The 27,528-nt window shown below is 37.1% G+C and overlaps 1 protein-coding gene across 6 annotated transcripts in view; it reads left to right on the top strand.

The window, feature by feature from the left end:
• The window catches only part of RBM46 (RNA binding motif protein 46), a 48,079-nt gene extending 37,693 nt beyond the window's left edge, over nt 1-10,386 (top strand). For 2 of the 6 annotated variants that reach the window (XM_040471755.1, XM_040471763.1), the window contains exon 5: nt 9,422-10,386. In XM_040471755.1, coding sequence (XP_040327689.1) covers nt 9,422-9,621 — 200 coding nt within the window. In that variant the 3' untranslated portion in view covers nt 9,622-10,386. Of the gene's footprint in view, nt 1-1,099; nt 1,160-8,312 lie in introns of all 6 variants that reach the window. The other 4 variants (XM_040471777.1, XM_040471772.1, XR_005789140.1 and 1 more) reach the window with 4 other exon arrangements.
• The last annotated feature ends 17,142 nt before the right edge of the window (nt 10,387-27,528 follow it).

Genomic DNA, 27,528 nt, shown 5'->3' with positions numbered 1-27,528 from the left:
AATTGAAGTTGAATTTAGTCTCTTTAAAAGTTGGTCTACTTCTAGTTCAGTTTTATTCAGATTCCAGGCATGCCTTATCACTAGCTCTGCAGCTCTAATTTTGCCCTTTTAAAAGCCACGGAAATTTGTCTGTCTCCTGTTATCTTCCCTTGTCTGTCAGATCCCTCTTGAGTTGGTCAGTCCTTCTAGGGGAAACACACCTCTAAAAGATGTGTAAACCACTTTGGGTTTCCTTCTTATCCAAGATTATGGTCCCATAATTCTTCACTGTCTTTCTTGGTCCTTCTCAGTGCTTTCAGATGGATATTTTTGCTTTCAATAATTACCTACATTTTCTAATTCTCACCAGGAGGGTTGATTGAAGTTATCTAATTTCATCATATAAAAATCAAGAAAATATTGTGAATTTTTTTTCTGCTGAGTACTCTTTAAGATGGCTATTTAAAAATCTGTCATTCTGTGTGGATCATCAATCATTTTCATTTGTTCATACTTCTTTGCACAGTATCTTAGCATGGAGTTGGATGTACATCCCTACCAGAAAACTTTAAGGGATATAAAGAGATAACCACTAAAATGTATGAATGTCCAAAGTTGTACTATACAGATATGGTTACATTAGGCTTGAAGTAGATAAAGTTTAGCTGTTAATAACATTTTTTTAAGTTTAGTATTATTTTGGCCATCTATGTCTTTTTAAGACCGAAGGAAAGGATTTTGATGTTTTTCACATTTGTTTAGGTTCTTTGGCTATCTACTTACCAGAAGTTAGGCAGTCTTATTTGTTTTTAGTCCTTTATTTTATTAGTAGAGTAGTATTTCTTGGAAAAACCAACTAATAAGGACTTAATTTGTATAGAAAGATTTTTTTTTTTTTGGTAATGTATTAAAACTCAGACTTTTTGTTCATAATACCTTTCTCTTTGTTCATCTTTGCAGAAATTCAGAAATTGTTTGTCACTTGTTTCTTTTGTTCTCTAATTTTATTTTCCTATTTACTGATCAGAAGGTTTTGAACTAAAGTTATCAAGGATTCCATGCACTTCCAAGATTAGGGATAACTAAAGACTCCATTCTTTTCTGTCTTCACTGCTTACAGACAGGGAACACAGTCTCTTCAGCCTGGACCTATATAGAAGAATTTGGAGAAAATAAACAGGTAAGAAAAAGTCTTTAGGAATGTTAAGTGATATATTTAGTTTTCAGAAAGTCAGTTACAAGTCATTCTTACGGTTATAAGAAGATATATTTTAAATTGTCGAATGAAAGCTTGTGAAATATTTTGATTATGATAGCTTTATTTAATTACAGATTCATTAAGCAGAGTTTTAAAAAGTTAAACTAGTTTCCATATTTCAGGTCTTCTTAAAGCTTATAAACATACTAGTGTAACATTTTGAACCACCAAACAGGATAAACAGTATTTTAATGTAGATGTAGTGGGAGTGAATGTAATATGTAGATTATTCAGCATTTCTCAAACTTCTCTGAAGAATTTTTATCTATATTTTTGAACTAATAAAACCAAAATTATTTTTGATACCACTTAGAATAAAAGTTATGTTTACTAGGATTCACTCTTTAGTTTTTCCAACATTCTGTTGAGAAGGAGAAGTTTTAGTAGGTTGTTAAAGGTGGTTTATAGTTTGAATAATGACTACCATTCAGACCATTCAGACTCCTTTTCCCATGTTGAGGCAAAAAGAATGTTGTTCCCTGAGCAGAATCCATGTACTAGTTCTGTGTTTTTGAGTAAGGTATTTCATCGTTCTGTGCCTTAATTTCCTGGTTGTTAAAGAAGAAAATAATAGTACTTATTGTAAGGCTATTATAAAGATTAAGGTAGTGCTGATGTTGTAGAGTTATTTTTGGCACTTAGTAAGTACTCAAGTATAACTTCCTAATAGAATTCACACTTCAGGTATAAGGAAATCTATTTATTATGCTTGAGGCGTATAACTTTATTTTTATAGATCTTAACATATAAATTCAAGTATGTGTTGCTATTCTCAGAAATACCTTTTCTTAAAAGTTTTTGTAGTTCAAATTTTGAATGATGAGGACTAATTTTACTGATAGAAATGAAACTTGAAAAGAGTTGCTATCTTTCCTAAGGCTTTTTTTCTTCTCTTTACTTTTGCCTAGATAGTTTTTCTAGGGAACTGCAGTTTTTGAGCCATACTGAAGCCTAGGTAAACTGTAGCTCAGATCATAGTTTTCTGTCTTATCAGTTCCTTTTCTGTTAATCTTTTCCAAATGGTTTAGAAATGGTCATTAAAAAGAATTTGACATAATCTATTAAACAGAGGTAGCAAACTGGAAGCTCCAGATATGGTTTGGTCTCCTTCGTTTTTTGCAAGGAAAGCAGCTTGGTTTAATTTCAGTACAAATGGCTAGACTCCTATTTTACATTTGGTCCTCTTTGAGTTCTCTGTTTGTTACATTTTAGCCCCTGAGGGCATTTGAATTTGTGATCACTGTGTTTAACATAGTTCAAGAATTTTTCTGTTTTGCTTCACTGTTTTCCTATCACATATTGGCCCCATTAAAAGTTCTTCCCAAAGTGATTTGCAAAGTTGTTCAGTGAAATGACTTTCTAAGGTCAGACAAATTTGAGAAAAACTGTGTACTATATACTGCCCTTGGAAAAATCATAATGCTTATTAGCATGTTGAAAATCATTGTAGTAGCAATCTGTGTAAGTGTTAAATCCATTTTGACTAAATTTTTTTCAAGATTTTATTTGGCTAAGGATTCTTATTTTGAAGTCCTTGAATTGTATGGGGATATAGGTTATGAGACCCTGAAACTAACTCAAAGAAATGCTTGGGTTTTGTTTATAACCTTATTGAGGTATAATTTACATACAATAAAATGCACATTTAAAGTGTACACTTTGGTCAGTTTTGATTTATGTCTACATCTGTGAAATGATATCATAATCAAGAAACAAACATTTCTGACATCCCTAATGTAACGTTCTCCTTCGGCCTTCTTTCCCAGGTGACCTGATTGCTGGCACTGTATATTATTAGTGTGCTTTTGCTAGAATTTCAAACCTTTGTTTTTGAAAGTTTAAGTTACAATCTTTAGATAATTTGGAATGAAACAGTTTTAATTTCTTAAAAATAAAATTACAGATATCTGACAATTATGTTTATGTAAATTGTAATGTGCTGTCAAAAGTTTCACAGTAAGAATTTGAAACCCAAATTATTCTTTCAAAATTACATGGAAAAGCAATCTTGTGAATTAAAAAAAAAATTACTTGAATTAAAAACAAAAGCAGATGATTTTTACCCTACCCCAAAACTGAATCTGAGAAATACAATTACTCTAGTAAAAACAGAGAACTAACAAACTTATACTTTATAAGAAAGGAGTTAGAGATAATAACTTTCATTCTTATCCAGCTGCCATTACTAAGATTAGCATTCTCAAAGCCTCCTAAAAATCCTCTTAAAACAGAAGAACTGACCTAAGTTACTCTGTGAGCCTAGTCTTTCTTAGAAAAAAACATTGGTCACTTCATGTTTCCTCTTGCTCTTTGCTGTCAGTCGCCTATAGCAAAAATTAAGTAGAGGATAAAAATAGGGTTTTTTGGTCAGAATTTAATTGTAATAAGGAAAGTAAATGAGGTAAAAATGCCAGTAAATTTGATAATAACTGTTGTATTGATAATATTAATAACTCATGTATTAGCCAAAAGTATTACTTCAAAATTTCTAGTTAATGACTTTTAAGTATGTCATAGGCTAAAAGTTGTTTGATAATTAGCAATTTTGAAAATTCCTTCCTCTGCTTCATAGTTAGCTCTTGATATTTTTTACTAGGATGGAGAGTACAAAATAATGATAAATGTTATTTACATTATAATATAGTATTTAAAATCTCTGTTTGAACCCAGTCATGTTTTTGTGTTGCGGTATGTACAATCCTGTTAAAAAAACGCTTTGGCAGCTAGAGTACAGTGAAAGAAAATAACTGAGTCATTTCAGTTATGGCTGTTTGAATGTTAGAAATTGAAATAATAAAATGGTGACGTGAGGAAATTTTTAAAGACATTTTAATAAAGATCCCAAAGAAATCTAAAGAAGTGATTCAAATATGTATTAAAGGTAGGGATATGTGTTAAAGGCATGGGAAATGCATTTTATAGATCAAAGTAATCAGGTGGTTCATTCTCATTCATTGCTTTTGGGAGGGTAAAACAGCATAGCTTTCTTGGAAAACAGTTTGGCAGTACCTAAAAAAGTTAAACATAAAATGACCATTTGATGGGGCACCTGGGTAGTTCAGTCAGTTGAGCTCCCAACTCTTGATTTTGGCTCAGGCCATGATCTCATGGTGGTGAGGTTGAGCCCCACGTTGGGCTCTGTGCTGACAGTGCAGAGCCTTCTTGGGAATTTTGCTCTCCCTCTCTCTCTGTCCCTATCCCTGTTCCTGTGTGCACACTGTGCTCTCTCCCTTTCTCTCTCTCTCTCTCACACACTCAAAATAAATAAATAAATAAACATTGGAAAAATTACCATATGAGCCAGCATATCCCATTTCTAGTTATTTACTCCAGAGAATGGAAAACATGTGTCCATACAAAATTTTGTACACATTATTCCTTAGCAGCATTATTCATAACAGCCAACAGGTAGAAACAAAGTAAATGTCCGTTGACTGATTGGATAAACAAAATGTGGTATGTTCACGCAAGAGATACAAAAATGAATGAAGTTCTCGTATATACTACAACATGGATGAACCTTGAAAACGTTATGTGAAGAAGTCAGTTAAAAAAAGATGATATGAATTGTATGATCCCATTTATATCAAAAATCCAGAATAGGCAAATCAATAGAAACAGAAAAATTAGTGGTTGCTAGGCCTGGGGGAGAGATGGGGGGGGGGGTGACTGCTAATAGGTACAGTTTTTGTTTAAGGTGATGAAAATCACCTTAAGGTGAGAAAGGATAGTCGTGTCGGTTGCACAACTTCGTGAATGTTTTAAAAAGCACTGAATTGTACACCTAAAAAGGGTACATCAGAAAGAGGGAGTGGATGTGAAGGTAGAACTCAAATAGTTAACAAGGAGAAGAAAAAAACAATTATGAGGAATATACTTATTAACGGAAAATTGAAGAATGTGGTCAGAAACGAACTAAAAGAAAAAGCCAAAATAAGTATATAAGAAGACACTTTCATTGAACACAACTTAAGGTTTCTATTAAGGAATTCCTCCCTCTTTATATGAAGCAGAAAAGCAGAGAATCCATGGTGTTTGCTCAAGATGTGTAAGACAATCAAAAACAAACAAAAAAACTAGACACAAATGGAGTAAAGCAGTTTACGTCCATTGCATAGATTTTCACTGAGAAATGTATTGGTGGTATTCATCTCTTGTGTTGGACAGAGAAATGTAGTAGACCAACTTACATTGCTTACAAAAGTGGGATTGACAAGTAGGTGGTGAATGTGCCGCCAGTCTCTGCACTTGCTCCCGTGTCAGTGGCACAACAGTTACTAACTATACACTTTCCTGCTCATTCTAGACTCAGCTTCCAAATCATTTGGAATTTGGGATCCTTTTAGCCATACTACTTGATTAGAATTGGCACGTAAGGTTAAGCCTATATGCTAGTCTTTATATAGATCATAGTTATTCTGTGAAAATGTTTATATTCATTCAAGATATAAATATAGAATTCTAGAGGATTTGATCAAAATGCTATCTCTATATTAGAGCAAGTTATTCTCACACATTTTTTTCTTTTGTAAAAGGGCCTTTTCTTCAAATGAAATTATTAGATAACATGTAGCACATAAAACAAGGGAATGCAGAGCTGTGTGGGTTGAAATGCAAGTGTCGGGCTGGGCAGGTGCAAGCTGCAGCCAGGTAGCTTAGCGCACCATCTACTATATTTCTGTTCCCCTAGCCATGACAACCTCATGATATACTTTCCTCAAGACTGCCAGAGTGAAAAAGTTTGGTCAAGTAGAGTAGTTTCCTAGGAATTAGGAGGCCTAATTTTTAACTTGTTTTTCTTCAACACTGGGAATATTGAACAATCACTTAATCAACCGTCTTTTATCTGTGTCATTTTTCAGTGAAAAGAGGTGGTTGGAATTAGAGGCTACTGAGGACTCACCCGATCCCTGGTTTATGATATTGAATTAGAGAATTTGATTAGTTAAAAACTTTATTAATAATAATCAACAATAGAAAGTCAAACCAATAAAAATGAACAAAAGGCTTGGATACATATCTTACTAAAGAACATATTCAAATGGGCACTGAATACATTATTAATCACAAGGGAAATCCAAATTAAAACCAAAATGAGATACCATTTCACACTACTGGAATAGTTCTGATTAAAAACTCTAGCAATAAATACCAAATGTTGGTGAAGATGTGGGGCAGCCCGAGCTCTCATAGTTTACTGGTGTGAATGTAAAATGGTCACACCATGGAGAATGGTGCAGCAGTATCTATTTGCCCTATGATCCAATAATTTTAATCCCAGTTATTTACCCAAAATAAATGAAAACATATATCCACAAAAAGAATTGTGGAAGAATGCTCATAGTAGCTTTATTCGTAATAGAGTTTAGAAACAGCTCAAATATTTATCTGTCAACAGGTAAATGGATAAAAAAACATGGTATATACATACGACAGTACTGATGAACAATAAAAAAGAAATAAACTACTGACATACATGACATACCTGGATGAATCTTAGAAATTATATTGAGAGAAAGAAGCTGGACATAAAAAGAACTTAAAAAATACATTTTATGTGAAGTTTAAGGATAGGTAAATCTAAGCTATAGTGAGAAATCAGAAAGTGGTTGCCTCCAACAGAAGGGCTATTGATTGAAAGGGAGCACAGGGAGCTTCTGGATTGGTGGATATGTGTTAGATCTTGTTTTAGGTATTGTTTGCATAAGTTTATACAATTATCAAAACTCATTGAAATGAACACTTAGGATGTATGCATTTTATTGTATGTAAATTGTACCTTAATTTAAAAAGAATATTAAGACAGTTGAGTAATTCTGAGTGTAAAACTCGCATCATTCCCTTCAGAAAGGGAAAGGGGAGTGTAGATCCCAGTCTGAGGCAGAAACTGTGGGATTGAAGAGCTAAGGATGTTCATTGGGAAACAAAACCAGGGATGGGCAAGTTAAGTATGTGGTAGGAATTTTGACTCACTTATTGTTATTTTATAAAAGTCAGTGATTCTTTCTGATTTTTATTTTCTGTGATATATATTGTGTTAGAGCTAAGGAAAACATGACTTATCTAGGTTTATGTCACTAGTTACTATTTGATAATGTGTTTTCTAATCACCCAGATGTGTTTTTCTGAATATGTTTTGATTCTTATATTGCAATAAAATTTATTTTTGAAATGCTTGTAAAATCTTAACAAACATTGAAGCTTTCATTTCTTAAGCTTTGTAGTATCAGGGGGAAATTTTTTTTTTTTCTTGGTTTATCCTATATGAATAAAGTCTTCAAAATCAACATTTAATTTTGTACTTTAGTCTCTTTAGAAATGTGAGAAGACCACAGCTGATTAGTGTGTTTTTACCTAGGAGACCATTAGGAATGCCCATTTTCAGACCTAAGTACTATGCCAGTAGCCAGTTGCCTGGCTGTCTTCTTTGTGAAATGATTTCCTGAAGATACCTCTTTTATTTATATTTCAGTGAATAGGCTGCATTAACTGTTGCACGGATGTCAGCCCCAAGTGAAAGTAATTTCTCTGAAAACTACATTTTCCCTGAGAAGTCTAACAGTTAAAAGATCTGTTTTTCTAAATCATATTGTCTGTGACTGCATTGTTAAAAATTGAAAGAGCTAGTTGTATTGTAGATACATGGCTAATAAGGAATTGACTATATTTGTGTAATAATCTTTAGGAGGAGAGAATCAGAACTTTTTTTTTAAGCAATTGAGTTATAGGAGCATTAAGGTTTCTGTCAATACTAAATACCATACCCTTCAGGCAAAGTGGATCCTTTAAGAGAAGAAAAATAATTCTGTGATACCTACTTATCCTACTTTGGATATTAGAAAAGCAAATGGTATCAGAGTAACTCTTTATCCAATTTCAAAATGCTGAAAGTATTTTGAACTGGATATTTTTAATGTATTTTTCTTCTTGGAACAGACTGCTTTTATTAATCTTATGGGTACCATTAATAAAAAATAAAAAGATTATAAAATTAATAAAGTTAGAGTTTTATGGTGCTAGAAATTAAACCTATCTTTAACTGATTTTTGTTTTTTCCATTTTTTTTCTTAACTAGGTCCTTACTGATGTTGCTTGAGCTTACTCTCCTGCAGTTGGTCTCATTCCTGTTGGCTAAATATTAAGTCCCATGACAACATTCAGTTAATGCTCAGTGTTTTAGGCCTCATCTATAATACCAGGAAAATATAGAAAAAAAACCTTATTTGTACACTGGATTACCTAATTCCTTTTCTTTCCTTCCTAGAAACACCATGACTTTTATAAATAATCATTTTATAGTCATTGTCAGACCCTTGGCTTCTACTACCCTAAAGAACATAGTTGAGTTTTTGGAAAGTACAGGATTTACCAATTTGGTCTTTAATATTCATAAACATAAACATTATAATTAATGAAGCAGGAAATTATTGGTGCATAAGATGAATGTTTATTGTGGAATAGTAATATTTCAAATATAATTGGTTTTTAAAAAAATAATTTGGTTTTAATTTTTGGGTTTTTCTATACTATAAGTTGATAATGGTTTCTTGAAGTTAATTTTATAAACATGATTCATTTTATTGTTTTATGGTACAAGTAGGAACTCTAATGTTAAATTGGTGTATTGAGTTATACAAACGTTTATATTAGTATTTAAATAATGAAATATTGGTCAGTTAGTTTACACCAAATGTTTTTGCAGTCCAGGGGAGAATGCTTCATCTGGTTTGATGCCTAATACAGTTTCAAGAAAAAGTAAGCAAATATGAATTTGCTGTTTTTATCTTTTCTCCATGGACTACCCCTTAGCATCAGAACTAAATTTAAAAGGAGCTTCATTGTGGAGCAAGAGAAATCAAAGATTCTCTTTTTTTTTTTTTCTGTGATCAAAAAGACACAAAGCTTATAATTGAAAGATATGTAAGAAAAAGATATCCAAGAATGCATTCTAGTAATATCTCTGAAGTGCTGAGTCAGTGAAAGAAACGTAATACTGGCTGATAAAACTATCAGAACTTGCAATGCAGTGAATGCTCAGTCTTTACCAGCAAAATAGTATTAGTAGGATTTCGGATGTTAGGACATTATGTTAAACTGTGATTATAGTTTTAACGCTTTGTCTCTTTGAATTAAATTTGTATCCGTAAAGATGTGCAGCATAATTGTTCATGTATTTATTTACAGACTACAATTTCCGTCGCAGCTCAATAAATAGTCTTTCCCCTGTTAGTGCTACCCTCTCTTCTGCGACTCCCAGCGTGCTTCCTTATACTTCAAGGCCTTATTCTTATCCAAGCTATCCCTTGTCACCAACAATATCACTTGCTAATGGCAGCCATGTTGGACAGCGACTATATATCTCCAATCAGGCCTCATTCTTCTGAAGAAGATATTGTAAACATGAGTATGAAAGTTTCTTTGTAAAGCATGCAAACTAAAATACTTTAGTTTCATTTTAGAATCGGGTTTACACATTTGGTTTTAAAATGATAAATATATATTTATTTCAACATAGGAAACATCAACCGTAATTCTGAATAACCTACAGTTCTAGAACTTATAAAAATGCTAAGTTTAAAAAGTTATTCAGTGGTTACCCTTGATAAAGGTATAGCAAACTACTATTCTTTTTAAACTTTTGGGATTTTAAATACTTCTAATTCCTGAGTGGGAAATAGAACCCAGTAGTTTATGTTAAATTTTTGCATAATAATTTTGCTAACTAGCATTTCACAAATATTTAAGCACTTGCAGAGAATGGTTATACTAGATTTGATTACCAAGGATCACTATCTATATTAGAGATTATACGAATTGTTTAACTAGAAGCATCTAACTATTATGTAGAAAGTAATGAAGGGACAAAAGATTAAGATGCAAATTTTATGCAGTACCAAGAAAAAGTAGTATACCACTGTGGTCCTTGAAAACAACTATAAATATTTTAGTTAATTATTTGTTATAGTAATAAATTATAATTTTGCTGTTAATGTATTTCAGGTTTTTATAGTTCTTCTTTTGTTTTTGACATTCACTATATAGTTGTTTGAATAATAAGTGTTAATGGTTTTTTAATGTTGAAATCATGTGTTGTTTAATTTTTGTACTTGAATTCAAATTCTTTGACATTAAATATGTGATGCCTCTAATATGCATGTGTTTTATTTTTGTTTATTAGTAAGCACAAAAAAATTGGCTCTCACAATCACTTTGAGCTTTTCATGGGACCAAAGCAAAGGATGTTGCATACAGAAGATTGTTAGTTTGGTGAAACACAGTAACCAAAATCGTTTTCGGGAGCCAATTGAAATATTTTGTTGGTAAAACCAGTGAAGTTTCCTTCTTTTACTTAATTAATACTTAATGAATCCGGTCATTTTGAGAGTTTAATGGTTTGGTAAGGTATATTTATAATGAATTTCTTTTCAAAAAATTTTTTTTAATGTTTATTATTTATCTTAGAGAGAGAGAGTGTGGGAGCATGGGAGGGGCAGAGAGAGAGAGAGAGAGACATACAGAATCTGAAGTGGGCTCCAGGCTCCTAGTTGTCAGCACAGATCCCAACGTGGGGCTCAAATCCATGGACCATGACATCATGACCTGAACTAAAGTCAGACACTTAACCAACTGAGTCACCCAGGTGCCCCTATAATGAATTTCTAATGATGGTTTACATAATTGAAAATGAAATAAAAATTTTTCTGCTCTTAGATACCAACTGTTAACTCTGTTGATTAACTCATTCTATAGCTGCAGAGGACATGGAATTTGCATACCCAGAATATGAAATAGTTATAGATAATTTCTTCTACTAGCTTAAAGTTTCTAGCGGAAGTTATATGGAAGGTTGCCTGGGTAGCTCAGTCCGTTAAGCGACCAACTCTTGATTTTGGCTCAGGTCATGATTTCGTGGTTCATGAGTTTGAGGCCCGCTGTTGGGCTCTGTGCTGACAGTGTGGACCCTGCTTGGGATTCTCTGTCTCCTTCTCTCCCTGCCCCTCCCCTGCTCACTCCCTCTCACTCTCTCAAATAAGTAAACATTTAAAAAAAAATAAAGAGGTTATGTGGAGAGTAAATTACAGTTGACCCTTGAACAGCACAGATTTGAACTGGGCAGATTGACTTACACAAGGATTTTTTATACAGTACAGTACTGTAAATGTATTTTCTCTTCCTTATGATTTTTTTCTTTCCTCTAGCTTACTTTAGTGTAAGAATATAGTGTATAATACATGTAATACATGTGTGTTAGTAGACTTTATATTACTGGTAAGGCTTCAGATAACAGTAGGCTCTTAGTTAAGTTTTGAGGGAGTCAAAGCTTATATGTGGAGTTTCAACTATGTGTGTGTTGGGGGGGCGGTTGGCACTCCTAACCTCCCATGTTTTTCAGGGGTCAACTTTAGTCTCATTTTTCTCACACTCTGTATAGAAGGCTCATTCCATATAACCATATGCAATACTTTCCAGGTTATTGCTTTAGATTTTCTAATTTAAATGAACATAGATACTAAACCAAAATTAATTTTTTTCCTGACCAAACTGTGAATTGCGTAGATTTTGCAACTTAATTACCATGATTTACAGGCTCATATCACTCCTTCAGCAAACATGGAATGTTTATTCAGTCAGCTACTGTGCTAATATCCTTGGGATACAGAGGTTACTCAGACTCCAAGCCAGAATAAACACATTACTATAGTTTTTCATAGAAATGTTTGTAATGGTCCAAATCATCATAATACAAGATCCCACATTTTCATTAAAACACACACACACACACACACACACACACACACACACACACGCAATTGAGAAAGCTAACCAGCCACATAGTGTATATGGAGACCCATAGTAATATGGAAAATATGTAAGCTTTGGCTTATTTCTGCCAAGTAACAGTTCTTTGAACTTGGGCACAGTTTATTGATCTGTCTGGGTCATACTCTTCCATTTCTGAAATGGTGATCTGTATGTTATAATGTTAAAAGTAAAACATCTGACAAATAGAAGGCACTCAAAAATGGGAGGTGATATTATTTGGATATAATTATGTACATCATATACTATTAATTTCAGTGTTTCATCTCTTCTCCCTTCAAGCAGAAATCTAGAAAGTCAGTACATTCATGTCAAACACTCCATTTATATATTATAAATGAGCAATTAATTTTGTTCAGACTTCATATGAAATTTCATTTAGCTTGTGAACATAGCTGCTAATTATTTCCTGCTTTAATTCTTATAGGTTGTATAAGGCCTTTGATTCAAATAAGGTCTTCCTGAGTTCGTAGACCACAAGCTGTTATTGATAAACCTCTTAGCTATTTGATATAGCTCATTGGTCAGGGAAACAGTTCTTTTTTTTTTTTTTTAATTTTTAACGTTTATTTTTAAGACAGAGACAGAGCATGAACAGGAGAGGGGCAGAGAGAGAGGGAGACACAGAATCTGAAACAGGCTCCAGGCTCTGAGCTGTCAGCACAGAGCCCGACGCGGGGCTCGAACTCACGGACTGTGAGATCATGACCTGAGCCGAAGTCGGACGCTTAACCGACCAAGCCACCCAGGCGCCCTGGTCAGGGAAACAGTTCTAAAGACAGTCCTTTATCACATTATCTGTGCAAGGGACCATGGCTGAGAAGTAGGTCCTATTATATAGCCATGATCCATTTTGCATAAAATCCCTTGTAAACAGATCAAAAGGTTATGCAGAAAGTTTAGCCTTATTCTCTAGTTTAATTCTTTTACAATGGTTACATTGGGAAAGATTTTTCTAACTATGACTCAAAATCTAGTAGCCATTCCAGAAAAGATTGATAAGTCCAATTTAAAAAGTCTGCATGGCAAGAAAGTACCATTCGTCAAAAGACAAATGATAAATGTGAATAAGAATTGCAAGTAATTTTCACAAAAGGCTAATCTCTAATATTTCTAAATATCAAAAAGCATCCACTGAAGAGAAAAATGGATAAAATGTATGAATAGGCAGAGAACAGGTGGCACTTACATGTATAAAAAGATGCTTTATCTCAGAAGTGCAAACTAGAAGTTCAGATTTGCAGAAATTCAAAGGTTTGATAAAGTTTTGTAAGATTTTAAAGAAACAAGCATTCTTATACATTACCACTGGAATTATAAATTGGTATAATTCATATAAAGAGAATTTGGCAGCTATTGTCCAAAATTACAAATACTTCAGTCTTTTGACCCAGCAATCCTAATTCTGGAATATACTTGCATGTGTGTGCAAAATGATATATGTAAAAAGGTGATTCATTGAAACATTTTTTGTAGCCCAAATACCCATCATTAGGGGACTGATAAAATAATACACTGGTGCATATTAAGAAATTGTACAAAAGAGAGTAAGGACACTTTTATTCCTAATATAGAAAGAGACAATGTTAAGTGAAAAAGAGCAAGTTTCAGAAATATGTGTAATATAATATGTTGTATTTTGGGTATAGAGGAAGAAAACATTTGCGTGTGCTTATATTTGCATACCAAACAGTGGAAGGGTATACAAAAAACTAAGTGATTATGAGAAAGCAGATAAGATCACACTTTAAAAGTTCCCTTTCCCCCAGACACAATGTGATTATCCGTTTGTCTATCTACCTACCGATCAGGTATCTTAATTTTTTTAAGTTTATTTATTTATTTTGAGAGAGAGAAAGCACAAGTCAGGGAGGGGCAGAGAGAGGGGGAGAGAATCCCAAGCAGGCTTTGCACTGTCAGCTCAGAGCCTGATGCGGGGCTTGAACCCATGAACTATGAGATCATGACCTGAGCCTAAGTTGTACACTTAACCAACTGATCCACCCAGGTGCCCCTCATCTTTTTTTAAAGTGAAAAGACCTATAACTTCTCAGAACCAAAATGAAGATCTCTAGTGAACTATAATCTGAACACAAATACATTAGGAAGAGCTACAATGATCAGTGATAAGAAGTTCGGTTTTGAGGGGCGCCTGGATGGCTCAGTCAGTTAAGCGTCTGATTCAGCTCAGGTCATGAACTCACAGTTTATGGGTTCGAGCCCCTCGTCGGGCTCTGTGCTGACAGCTTGGAGCCTGGAGCATGTTTCGGATTCTGTCTCCCTCCCTATCTACCCCTACCCTGCTTGCGCCCTCTGTCTCTCAAAAATGAATACATGTTAAAGTTTGAAGAAGTTGGGTTTTGAGTAGGGATCCAGGACAAAACAAACCCAGGTGGTAAATGTAACAATACAAGCAGCTATGCACTTCACTGCTTTTGACTCAATGGGTCCAGTGCATTTACATCACTAATTGTGTATGGCGCATACTGAAAAAGACCCCTGGGATTTGGAACAAAGCCAGGTTCTCTGAGATGAATAATTTGCCTTTTGAGAAACACCCATTAGCTAATGATTAGGCCTTAATACAGACTAACCGTGACCTGGGTTATTACTTGATCACCAAACTCATAGGTTGCACATGTCCAGTCACACTGCTGTTAAGTAGAAATGGTGTATGACAGTCGCAAGTATTCTTATTGCCATGCTGCCATCCCTTAATCTCTTGTAACATGGAGGGTTTCTAAAATCAATTGGTTATGGGGAAAAAAAATTGGAACCCAGTATTCTAAGGATAATGGAAGTCTCCCACATCCAAATCTCTTTAGGCATCCTCTAGAAACTATCCCGAACAGTAACAAAAGCAAATAAGACCACACAACGTGATCCATGCTTTCAGCATAACTAGAGAATACTACAGTTTCCAATGTTGATGTAAATAAAAATACATACGGGCATCAAATTCCAGGAGAGTTATTTTTTGAGCTGTTGCAACCCTTTACGGAGAGCAAGAGGTGTGTCGAGGTACCTGGAAAACTACAAGAAAATAGGGATAGAGGGCCTCCCGGTGAAGTAGCCGGAAACCCACCCCAACTGTGAAACTGCCGAAAAAACAAACTCTGGTATGTCCACGCAAGCCTTGGAAAGGCAGTTTCTTCATTTCTCCAATATGTCATAGGAATAGATGATAAGGTAAGGCAGACGAACATAAAGTTTTAAAAGGTATTTATATAAGCAAAGCGTCTCTCCGCATTTAAACTTTCTTCACGATGATCTTTTATGCCGTGATACCGACCTTCCAAAACCAGCAATAGAAGCCATTCTCAGGAAGAATAGCAGTAGTGCTGTTACCAAGTGCTACTGGGCACTGGTGTCACTTCTCACCTGTCATTGGGCTGAGTTCATCTTGAAGATCTCATGTACTCAATATGCAGACCCCTTATATTCATTCATTCTGCAGCAATGTATTTTATGCCTACTTACTCCTGTTGTAATTAGTGTTGGGTTTACAATGATGGGCGTACATTTGTCCCTCTTCTCTTGGAGCTCATCTCATTGGTCCCTCATCTCTTGGAGGACCGAGAAGCCAATACATAAACGCTCTCTCTAGGTCAAACTTCTAGATTGCTTGGTAACAGAGATATTACTGAAAACCCTAAGTGTCCACACCAATATCCAGTCCTCAATAAATTAGGCGAACACGAGGATTGCACAAAATCCTAGACAGCACAGATGTTAAGGTAAAACACTTCAGCTCTGAGTTGGTAATTAGGTACTCATTTACAAAAGCGCTCTGTAAGATGTTCTTCAACTGTAACGCTTAAAAGGAAACCTTCAGAGAACATTGGAGAGAGGAATGTAAACCAAACTGTCATCTACTGAAGGATGTTTGGCCCTTGAATTGAATGCCTAGGGCATCTTACGCCAATTCCACTTGAGAGCATCTACTCTCTGGCCTTTTAAGTTCCCCAATATAGGCACTGAAATAGTACGTAGTGATTAATGATCTTAGGTGTCACATAAATAATTCTGGATAATCTGGTGTGTGAACGAGGAAAAATTATTCTCTAGGCAGAGGAAGAGGTGGTCTGCTAGTTAGAAAAGTAACGTGTGAAGATGGCATTGTGAGGCCGCAGAGTGCATGCAGGGAATTAGAAATTTGGAGTGGTTGGAGGGTGAATGGCAGGACTGGCAGAGGGACGAGAGCTAGGAGGGAATCTGGCATAAGCCTGGGGAGGAAGGTAGCTGTCAGGTCATGAGGGCCTTGTGAGCCATTTAGAGGAGCTTGTGCTTTATTCTGTAGCTCACGGGAAACCAGGTACCAAACAGCCTGCAACTGACAAAAGAATTTGCATCTCAGAAAGGCAGTTTAGAAGACAAGTTGGTGATGGTTGAGGCCTTGAAAAAGCCTGGTTAGGAAGCCATGCCAGCAATCCAGGTGATAGGTGACAGCAGCCTGGGCTGTGTATGACATGGCAGTTGAGCCGGAAGGAAGAGGATGTACTTAGAAGATAACTTGGGAAGTGACTGGATGTAGAAGTTGAGGAAGAGGGAAGAATCCAGGGGAAGTTTTTCTTTTCTCACTTGTAAGATCAGGTGGTATCCTGGGTACGATATTCCTGGCAATTGGCTTCATGTATGTTCTTCTTTATTCTCTCCTGTATCGTAAAAGGATGGAGGCTAGCAACTACGTTTTCCAGGATCCTTCGCACCTATGGTTCTGGACTTGATTAAGATTCTGCTCGTGAAGTGGGGTGGGGGGGGGGCAGCGCCCGAGTGGCTCAGTCGTTTAAGCATCCGACTCTTGATTGGGGCTCAGGTCATGATCTCATGGTTTGTGAGTTTGAGTGTCATGTCGGGCTCTCCCTTGACAGCCTGGAGCCTGCTTGCAATTCTCTCTACCTCTCTGTGTGCCCCTCCTCCACTTGTGCTCTCTCTCTCTCTCTCTCTCTCTCTCTCTCAAAATAAATAAAGAGATTCTGCTCAAGAGATGGACTCACATGAGCCTTGGAATTTGGAAGTGAGGTAGAGGCTGTCTTCCTACTGTTGTGCTTGCTGGTGAGAAAAGTTGGATAGATGTGTGTGCTTTGAGTAGCAGATGCCCCTGTAGGTATCAGCTTTGCAGGGGGGAGGTAGTTTTGGCGGCAGCAGCTGAGGTAAGAGTATCACCAGCACCTACCTGATGTGTGAATTGTGGCTAAGCAGCGTCACTTCGAAATCTAAACTGGCCGCTGGTGGGCTCCTGACTTAGGGCTCTGTCCAGCAATTTTTGCAAGCACTCAGTTTCCTGTATTCAGTCCTTTTCTGCTTGAAATATCTAGAGTGGTTTCTGTTTCCCTCACTGTCTTTGGGGTGGGACGGCCATCTCTACCCAATTGTTGGTTACCTTTACCACTCACTGAGTATCTGAAATTGTGAACATTTTTGTGAAAAAGTGAGCTCTAAGTTTGAAACCTGTGTAGTTCAATGTAGATGAAATGTCAGATATATCTAGGCAAAATGCTTAAAAAGCTGGAAAAGAAATACCATTAGATCCTTACCTCACATGAACTATGAAAACAACCCCGACGGAGGAACAAATAAAATGTTTAAAGCTGAATACATAAACATGTGTACTCCGAGATGGGAGAATAGTCCCAGGCAGAAAATGAGCCTCAAATTGTCAGAGCATTATAGGAAACAGTCCAAGCTATTTCACCTTCTCAGCCATCTCCTTAGATATTCTTGCTCTGTAACAATCAGAGAAGCCACAGCTTATTCTCCAGACGAGAGAAAGAGGAAGTTTCCTGCTTCATTCTTCTTTTTGCTTGAGGTCTGGGAAGGAGAACACAATGAGCGTTTCCTCTTCACCTAGATTTGTTGAAATTTATACAAAATACTGCACTTCAGCGGCCATTTTCTCCAAATTGCCTTTTCTCAGGCACCTTTTTTAGGGCAGTTTTTTCTCCTCAGCAGAAGTCATGATCTATTTCAGGATGTATCTTTCTATCACAGCTTGGGAAATTACCTAAGTTTTCCTGCTGGGGGCAGCATCCTACAGTTTATGAGGAGAAGAAAAATGAAAATCTGCAATATCATAGCAACCTGGCTTAGTAAAAATGCGAGTGCTTTTTGAAAATAAAAAAGTTTCACATGTGTTTGCTTGATTCCTAGTCTATATTTCTTGGGTGAAGGATAACTATATCCTCATATATTTTTTTTAATAAAGGACTTTAAAAGAATATGTGCTATCTTAAGTCAATCTTAGTTAATATTTATTGCACACACAGTGTTTGGATGTCTAAAAGCATAACTGACCACCTACTATAATTTGTTTATGTGAAGAACTGGAGAGATCTACCAGGACAGAGGAAAAGGTTGAAGGAATAAATGTGATATCCGAGGAGTATAAATAGGGATCACCATTCCTCATGCATTTTCATCAGTGAAAACTTATTTATTGACTGCCTCTCATGTGTGAGGCATTGTGCTAGGTGCCAGGGAGACAGAAGCGAAAAATACAGTGTTTTTTGCTTCGAGTTTAAAGAGAAAAAAAAAAAAATTAACGTTTGGTAAGAAAGTATTTTAAAGATTTCTTTCGGGGTGCCCGGGGGGCTCAGTTGGTTGAGCGTCTGACTCTTGATTTGGGCTCAGGTCATGATCCCAGGGCTGTGGGAACGAGCCCTGCATTGGCTCATGCTGACCCTGGAGCCTGCTTGAGATTCTCTGTCTCTGTCTCTCTCTCTGTCTCTGTGTTCCTCTCTTTCTCTCCCTCTGCCCCTCACACTCTCTCTCAATAAAAAGGAAAAATGTATTAAAAAATAAAGACTTCCTTCAATATAATTTTTGAAATAGTTGTTTTTGAGAGAGCGAGGTTGGGCACATCATTGGCATGTCACTTTATCTTTGGGCCTCGAGAAGTCACTTTTACTCTCTTCATATTTTATCTGGTCCTCTACCACCAAATGACGGCACCAGGAGGCCTTTGCCAGCTTGCTTTGACCTTCCTGTGTCATTTGAGGCCATTTCTTAGAAAGATTTACTTGTGCGATTTACAAAGGGTCTTCACACCTGTTTTTTTTTTTTTAAATCCTCCTTCAGACCCTGTAATGTTAGCAGTACAATGAAGCTGAACTACAGTGAGATGAAGTGAATTGATAAGGTTCTTCTTTTCCTCCTCAAACCCCAGAGTGTTAACAAATGTCTTCTTAATATTTACACCTTCTTTTTCTTCATACTATCCCTCTAGATATCCTGTGGCTAACGAAAACTCAATGCATCTGTAATCCAACTAACCACGTCTCTTAGTTCCTAAACTGATTCTCTTACTGCCATCAGTCACCTAGTCTTCTCCTTGTACGTCCAGATATATCGTGCTTTATTTCTGGCCTGTTCAGCTGCCACTGCCATTCCTCAGAGCCTGAACTAAGTTGTTGTTGTCTGGACCATTACAGTAACCTCTAGATTGAGCCCGGTATTAAAGACTGCCTCCCATAGGCAAAGTTTGTAATTACATATTGTCAGCATTGTATTTGTTTGTTGCCCGTTTCCTTGAGGGCAAGGACCCAAGTGCATACAACATTGTGTATAATACGTTGACATTTCTTAATAACTGTTAGTTGAATGAATGTTAGAGTGATGGATGGCACTATAATAATCTTCCCACAGCCCACTTCTGATGATATCACCCTTGCCCCAAATCATCCATGACCAGCCCAGGTCTAAACTCTATTGTCATTGTCTGGCCTGCAACTATTTTTCCACTTGTCTGATGTGGATGTGGAGAAAAGGGAACACTGGTGTACTGTTGGTAGGATTTTAAATTGGTACAACTACGAAGGAAAACAGTCCAGAAGAGCCTCAAAAAATTACAAATAGAACTACCATATGATCCAGCAATTCTGCTTTTGGGTGTATATCCAAAAGGAAACAAAAACACTAACCCCAGATAGCTACACCTCCATGTTCATAGCAGCATTATTTGTAATAGTCAAGACGTTGAAACAACCTAAGTGTGTATCAAAGGATAAGGGAGTAATTGAGTTATAATACATATACACAATGGAATTTTATTCAGCCATAAAAAATGAGGAAATCTTGCCATTTGCAAGACCATCATGGACCTTGAAGACATTATGCTGTGTGAAATAAGTCAGAGGAAGACAAATACTCTATGCCCTTACTTGTATTTGGAATCTCAAAACAAATTAAAAGTAAACTCCTCAAAAAAGGGATTAGACTTGCGGTTATCAGAGCAGAGGGTGACGGGAGGGGAAATTGGAGGAAGGTGGTCAAAAAGTATAAACTTCCAGTTAAAGATAAATAAGCAATATAGATGTAATGTACAACATGATGAATACAGCTAACACTGCTGTATGATACATGGGAAAGCTGTTAAGAGAGTAAATCCTGAGAGTTCTCATCACAAGGAGAAATTTTTTTTTCTTGTTTTTTTTCTTTTTATTGTACCTATATGAGAAGATGGATGGATCACTGAACTTACTGTGGTAATCATTTCGCATTATATGTAAACCAAACCCATCATACCTTATATGGTGGTGTGGGTCAATTATTTTTCAAAAAACTTGGAAAAAATTTTCATTAAAAAAAAAAAAGGATGGGTTCTGGAGCTAGATCACTCAAGGTGGGGCTGATAACAGAGACCCATCTCTGCAAGGTGGGGTGCAGATTGCTCCCATTGGTTCTCCAATGGTTAAAACTTTTACTAATGGTTAATTGGGATGCTGTGCTGGTGAAAAGGGTGCAGTGTATCAGGTATTTGAAAAGTAGGGAGGAAATTATGATTTTAAGAACAGTGGATTTTGATGGCGCTGGGTAAGTTTGACTCATGTTCTAGAAAATGATGATGAAAGGCTGAGAGCATTTTAATAGGCAATGAAAACTAAGTGTGAAAGCCAGAGGGCCTAGGTATCTTATAAAGAGGCTCTCCTCTTCTAAAGAGGGAGCTCAGAGAAGACTGTGCAGACTGGCCTATGACTTAATTGTCAGAGTAGCTTAACTCCAGAGAGGGTTAAACTCCCAACCACAGCAGGTAGATCCTGGTTAGCACCCTCTTTGAGAAAGAAGGGGACCTTGACACATAGACTGAGTGATTCCCCTGGTCCCCAAATCTTTTTTTTTAATAAATATTTAAGTATTTTAAAATTTTTTAAATATTTTAATTAAAAAAAATTTTTTTTTAACATTTATTTATTTTTGAGACTGAGAGAGAGACAGCATGAACAGGGGAGGGTCAGAGGAAGAGGGAGACATAGAATCTGAAACAGGCTCCAGGCTCTGAGCTGTCAGCACAGAGCCTGACGCGGGGCTCGAACCCATAGACTGCGAGATCATGACCTGAGCGGTAGCTGGACGCTTAACCGACTGAGCCACCCAGGCGCCCCTAAAATATTTTAATTTTAATCGTAATTCCAGTATAGTTAATATGCAGCGTTGTTTTGGTTTCAGGTGTACAATACAGTGATTCACCACCAATTCCATACATTACTCAGCCCTCACGAAGATGAGTGTACTCTTAATCCCCTTCACCTGTTTCACCCATCCCCCTACCCTCTGGGAAGGGTGGTTATCTGTTCTTTATAGTTAAGAGTCTGTTTTTTCTCTCTTTTTCCTTTGTTCATTTGTTTCCTAAATTCTACATTGAGTGAAATCAGATACTATTTGTTTTTCTCTGACTTGTTTTGCTTAGGATTAGACTCTCTAGCTCCATCCATATTGTTGCAATGGCAAGATTTCCTTCTGTTTATGACTGTACAATATTCCATTATATATATATATATATATATATCTCATATATTTACACAATATATATATATATATATATATATATATATATATATATATATCATATCTTCTTTATCCATTCATCTATTGGTGGACATGTGGGCTGCTTGCATAGTTTGGCTATTGTAAATAATGCTGCAGTAAACATAGGTGTGCATGTATCTGTTTGATTTAATGTCTGGTATTTTTGGGTAAACACCCAGTAGTGTGTAGTTCTATTTTTAATTTTTTGAGGAACCTCCCTACTGTTTTACACAGAAGCTGTACCAGTTTGCATTTTGTCAGTACTGTTTTTTTTTTTTAATTTTTTTTTTCAACGTTTATTTATTTTTGGGACAGAGAGAGACAGAGCATGAACGGGGGAGGGGCAGAGAGAGAGGGAGACACAGAATCGGAAACAGGCTCCAGGCTCTGAGCCATCAGCCCAGAGCCTGACGCGGGGCTCGAACTCCCGGACCGTGAGATCGTGACCTGGCTGAAGTCAGACGCTTAACCAGGTCTGACTTGGTTAAGCGCCACCCAGGCGCCCCTTGTCAGTACTGTTTTGATTACTACTGCTTTCTAGTATAACTTGAAATCTGAATTGTGATATCTCCAGCTTTATTTTTCTTTTTCAAGTTTACTTTAGCTATGTGGGGTCTTTTCTGGTTCCATACAAATTTTAGGATTGTTTGTTCTAGTTCTGTAAAAAATGCTGTTGGTATCTTGATAGGGATTGCATTAAATGTGTAGATTGCTTTGGGTAGTATGGACATTTTAGCAATATTTGTTCTTCCAATCCATGAGATGTAATGTCTTAATTTTTTTTGTCGTCTTCAACTTCTTTCATTAATGTTTTATAGTTTTCAGAGTACAGGTCTTTCACCTCCTTGGTTAAATTTAGTCCTAGATATTTTATCATTATTTGTGCAATTGTAAATGAAATTGTTTTCTTTTTAAAAAAATTTTTTTAATGTTATTTTTTAGGAGAGAGAGACAGAATGCAAGCAGGGGAGGTGCAGAGAGAGAGAGGGAGACACAAAATCCAAAGCAGGCTCCAGGCTCTGAGCTGTTAGCACAGGGCCCGACATGGGGCTCAAACTCACGGACCACGACGTCATGACCTGAGCTGAAGTCATATGCTTAACCAACTGAGCCACCCAGGCGCCCCATGAAATTGTTTTCTTAATTTCTCTTTCTGCTGCTTCATTGTTAGTATACAGAAATGCACTGGATTTCTGTACATAGATTTTTTTATCCTGCAACCTTACTGAATTCATCTATCAGGTTTAGTAGTTTTGTGGTGGAATCTTTCGGGTTTTCTATATATAGTATCGTGTTATCTGAGAATAGTGAAAGTTTTACTTCTTCCTTACCAATTTGCATGCTTTTTGTTCCTTTTTCTTGTCTGATTGCTGTGGTTAGGACTTCTAGTACTATGTTGAGTAAAAGCAGTGAGAGTGAACATCCTTGTGTTGTTGCTGACCTTAGGATAAAAGCTCTCAGTTTTTCACTATTGAGTATGATGTTAGCTGTGGGTTTTTCATAGATGGCCTTTATTTTGTTGAGGTATGCTCTCTCCAGACCTGCTTTGTTGAGGGATTTTATCATGAATGGATGTTGTACTTGGTCAAATGCTTTTTCTGCATCTATTGAAATGCAGTTATGGTTTTTATCCTTTCTCTTATTGGTGCGATACATCACATTAATTGATTTGTGAATATTGAGCCACCCTTGCATGCCAGGAACAAAGCCCACTTGCCTGATCCCCAAATTTTGAGTTTCCAGATTCCTCTGAACTCTCTGAGCCTGAACCATCCCTCCCCCTATTAATAGCGAGAACTCTCCCTTTGTTGGAAGGTGATGCCGAGGTGCCCTTTGGTGTCTTATCTCTCCTCCTAGCCATGATGCCTGCTTCCAGAATTAAGTCTCAACATAACCCAGCAGGATGGGCTGGGCCTGATAAAGGAGGAGAGGGAGTGTACCTCAAATGTACTGTGAGACTTAACACACATTGGCAGGAGTCAGAAGAGTATGAATGGGACTCGGTTCTGAGATGCTTGATCATGGAGGCTAGCAAAACAAAACATTGATCAGTGGAGAGTATATTGGTTTGTGGGCATTCCTTGGTGATACAAATTTAACACCTCGGCAAAGAACCCAGAAGATCGAATGAACTTGCTCCTCGGGTGGTTCCTAGATGCTGGCTGGACAGTGATGCTCAAGCCGAAATGTGGAGAGGGGAAGTTGTGGGGTGGGCAGAATCGAGACAGAGCAGTGTTAGGAAGCTTCTCCTGGGCTGTAGGCCTGGGCCTCCCTGCTGTTGAGGTCACTGCTGAACCACAGCTGCAGATCTTGCTGTGCCCCTCAGAGACTCTGTTCCTCAAACTCCTGCTTACCCAATCATGGCCTTTAGGTTTCTAAGGGCTTTCTAACTCTGGAAACCTCAACCTTGCTTTATTTGAATAGGGCAGAAGCCACTGTAAACCTGCTTCAGGCTTGCTTCTCAGGTGTGTTTTTAAGGTTGATTTCCCTGTGGATCCCACTCAGCAGATGCCCTGCGGCGGGGAGGCGGGGGATTCAGACCTGAGCATCAAAAGATTTTAGGCTGGAAGATCATTTGGTAGGAGATTGCAGAGAACGTGAACTGTCTCTGAAAGTGTAAGAAGGGACCTAGAAATAAAAGGTATGGTTTGAGGAACATGGCAGCCATAGTAGAGCGTGACGGTAGAATGACGAGCCCTGGGGTGGGATTCGCACTCAGAGGCAGATGATGCAGGGCTTCAAAAACCAGGCCGAGAAGTCTGGGGTGTCACCCAGGGGTGGTGGGACAAAAAGGAGGGCTTGGTTTGAGCTGCAATAGCACCAAGTTATACCTTACTGTAGTCAGGAGAATGATTTGAAAGGGAGGATTTTATTAAGCCATTTTTATTATTTTATTTAATGTAACATTTAGCTAATAGTTGTTAAATATATAAGTAAATAAGCATTTAAAACTATAAATATATGTCTATATTGCATATGTTGAGTATGTAATAAATTATATTTTTATAAGCAAAAATAACTAACATTTATTAATTAACTTTTTAGTAGAAAGCAGGTGTTGAGGCATTGTGGGTGTGAGTGTCTAAATAGCAGAGAAGATCCCTGCCTTCCATCTAATCTAAATAAGACCCGGTGGCCCCGTAAAGCCATTGTTAAAGCTGAGCGTGCACCTTTGTTTTTAGCTGACAAAACAAAAGTGCTGGTAACGGGCATAATGACTCAGAGGTGTGTGGATTAAGAGAGAGGCTGGAGGAACTGAAGGATTCAAGGCGAAGTGGGTGCCTCACAAGGTTAGAGCCTTGGCATTGGGTGTGAACGTGGGGCGCAGCAAGGGCCATCGGCACACGTTTGTAGTTGGTGGTGCAGCAGTTGCGGAATTAGCACAGCAGGCAAGAAGGTCGGGCTGCCTCCCAGCCTGGAGTGCTATTTGCCTTCCTTACCTTCCTGTCAACATTCTGTCTTTTAAAACTCAGCTCAGTTCTCCAAAAGCCCTTCGTGATTCCAAGTTGAACTTGAGATCTCTTCTCAATTCGCTGAGTGCATGACTAGGTTAGTACCTAATTCTTTCCCCTCCAGGAGGAGCCCGCTGTGAATGCGCCTGTCTTCACCAGGGTGAAAGCAGGAAACATGCAGTTTTGCATCTTCCGTTGCTGAGCACAGCCCCAAACACCCAGAAAGTGCTCAAGAAGGATTTCTTTCTCTTATTGGAAAGTGACTCACATCCCCAGCTGAAGAAGTGGTGTAGTAGTAGACTTGTGAACAGACTCTAAGTCCTGGTCTTTCCCAGTGTGCTTTGCAGTCTTTGCTAATACATGATTGTATACATTTTGCAAGGTCGGTTATTCGTGTCTGTGTGATTGCCTTTTCCTCCCGCCTTGACTTTTTTTGGTTTTTGGGTTTTTTTTAAGTTTATTTATTTATTTGGAGAGAGAGAGAGAGAGAGAGAAGGCGTGTGCCCGTGAGTGAGCTGGGGAGGGGCAGAGAGAGAATCCCAAGCAGGATCCATGCTGTCAGTGGAGCCTGGTGTGGACATGACCTGAGCCAAAACCAAGAGTGGATTGCTTAACCCACTGAGCCACCAGGTGCCCCCTGGCCTTGAGATTTTAGTTTTACGTTTATCTTATCTGGTTGTAATAAATTGATGTTGGTAAATTTTCTCAACTTTTGTGGAATGAGGCAGGATACAAATAAATGTTTAAAAATAGCTTCTTAAAATAAGTAATGAATATGCACAACCCTTCCATTAAATATGGAGCTCTGTGAAAGGAGGCCATTATAAAGGAACATGATTGGTACTAGGTTCTCCAAACTGTAGGACTAGACCTGAGAAATCTTCAGAAGGAAAAGAAAGCTGCTCCATAGGCTATGAAGTTTGGTAATCTGTAAGGACTGGGCTAGGAGCATGTTGCCGGTCTCTGCTTTTGTGTTCATGCTGATTAAGTTTCTGAACATGTCATCCTGAACTTTGTTCTTCTTACAGCTATGAGTCGGGTAGGAACCCACGAATCCATTATCCATTACAGATGAGCAATGAAGGAATTAAGCTTGACTGATTTCCATAACAAGTCAAATTAAATTCCTCCTATGCAAAAGGAATAGGTATTTAAGGAGGTTCAAGTTTGCATATAAATTTAGTGATATTATTGGACCCCAGTGGGCAGATACAAAAATTCATTGATTTTACATTTGATTAACATGCGTTTCATTTACACGGCTTTGGAAGTTAAACTTTTCCTTCAAAAAAGCAGAAGAAATTCTGACAGTTGATCTGAAATTCCAAACCAACAGCCATTTTTCATAGGCATGAATGAAACTTTAATTACTTTATAGAAATTAATAGTTATGTCAATACAAGCAGATGCTTCGCCTCAGTGAAAGTAGTACTCTTGCCAGCCTATGTTTCTGCATGCATAATTTCCCAGATTGATTAATTTTTTTCCAGATTGATTAATTTTATGGTTTGTTTTGGAAGTAAAATCTGCTTTAGTGAATCTATCACTCTTGAAAAATTTTAACTTGTAAACATATAGCTGCATTGGCTCTCTCTTTACTGAAGGCATGTGGCCAAGCAGGTCTCCAAATCACACTGTGTACAAAATGTGGCAATAAAGTCACGAGTGACTATTATAAATAAACATTTTAAAAGTTGTTTTCAGATCCGCTGTGTGGGCCATACAAGAAAAATTAGCCTCATTATTTCACTCACTTCTTATTTATAGCCTTAAACATAATTATTCAAGTTTGTTCAACACATCCATCCCACTACCTGCAAATGACTTTTGGACTTTGCACAAACCACACACCCTTTCTCAATTGATTAACACCATCACTGAAACTACCCTTGAAAGCTGGCTCTGCTTCTGATTCATGTTATTGTGTAACATACTGTCTGGCTTATGGTAGTTGCTCAACTAGCAAGTAAGTATCTGTGCATCTGAAGAAATTCCTCAGGAATTCCTAAACCTCTTCAGTGCAGAGAGTGTATCTTACATTTATGAGATATCACATAATTTAGCAGTAATGCTCCACAACTGAATTTTGTACATTACATTTTGAGCTGGACGTGAAAACAGCTTATTTATGCAAGTCCCTCTACCATGTGTGGAAGATTTAGGTGAAAATGCATCATAGCCAAAGCAATCAATGTAATACTAACACTTTTCAGT

Source organism: Herpailurus yagouaroundi, unplaced genomic scaffold (genome assembly GCF_014898765.1).
Source record: "Herpailurus yagouaroundi ecotype Mexico unplaced genomic scaffold, PumYag 28, whole genome shotgun sequence".
NCBI classification, from domain to species: Eukaryota; Metazoa; Chordata; class Mammalia; order Carnivora; family Felidae; genus Herpailurus; species Herpailurus yagouaroundi.
The sequence above is the reverse complement of the archived record's forward strand: the minus strand, read 5'-3'. Positions and strand labels throughout refer to the sequence as shown.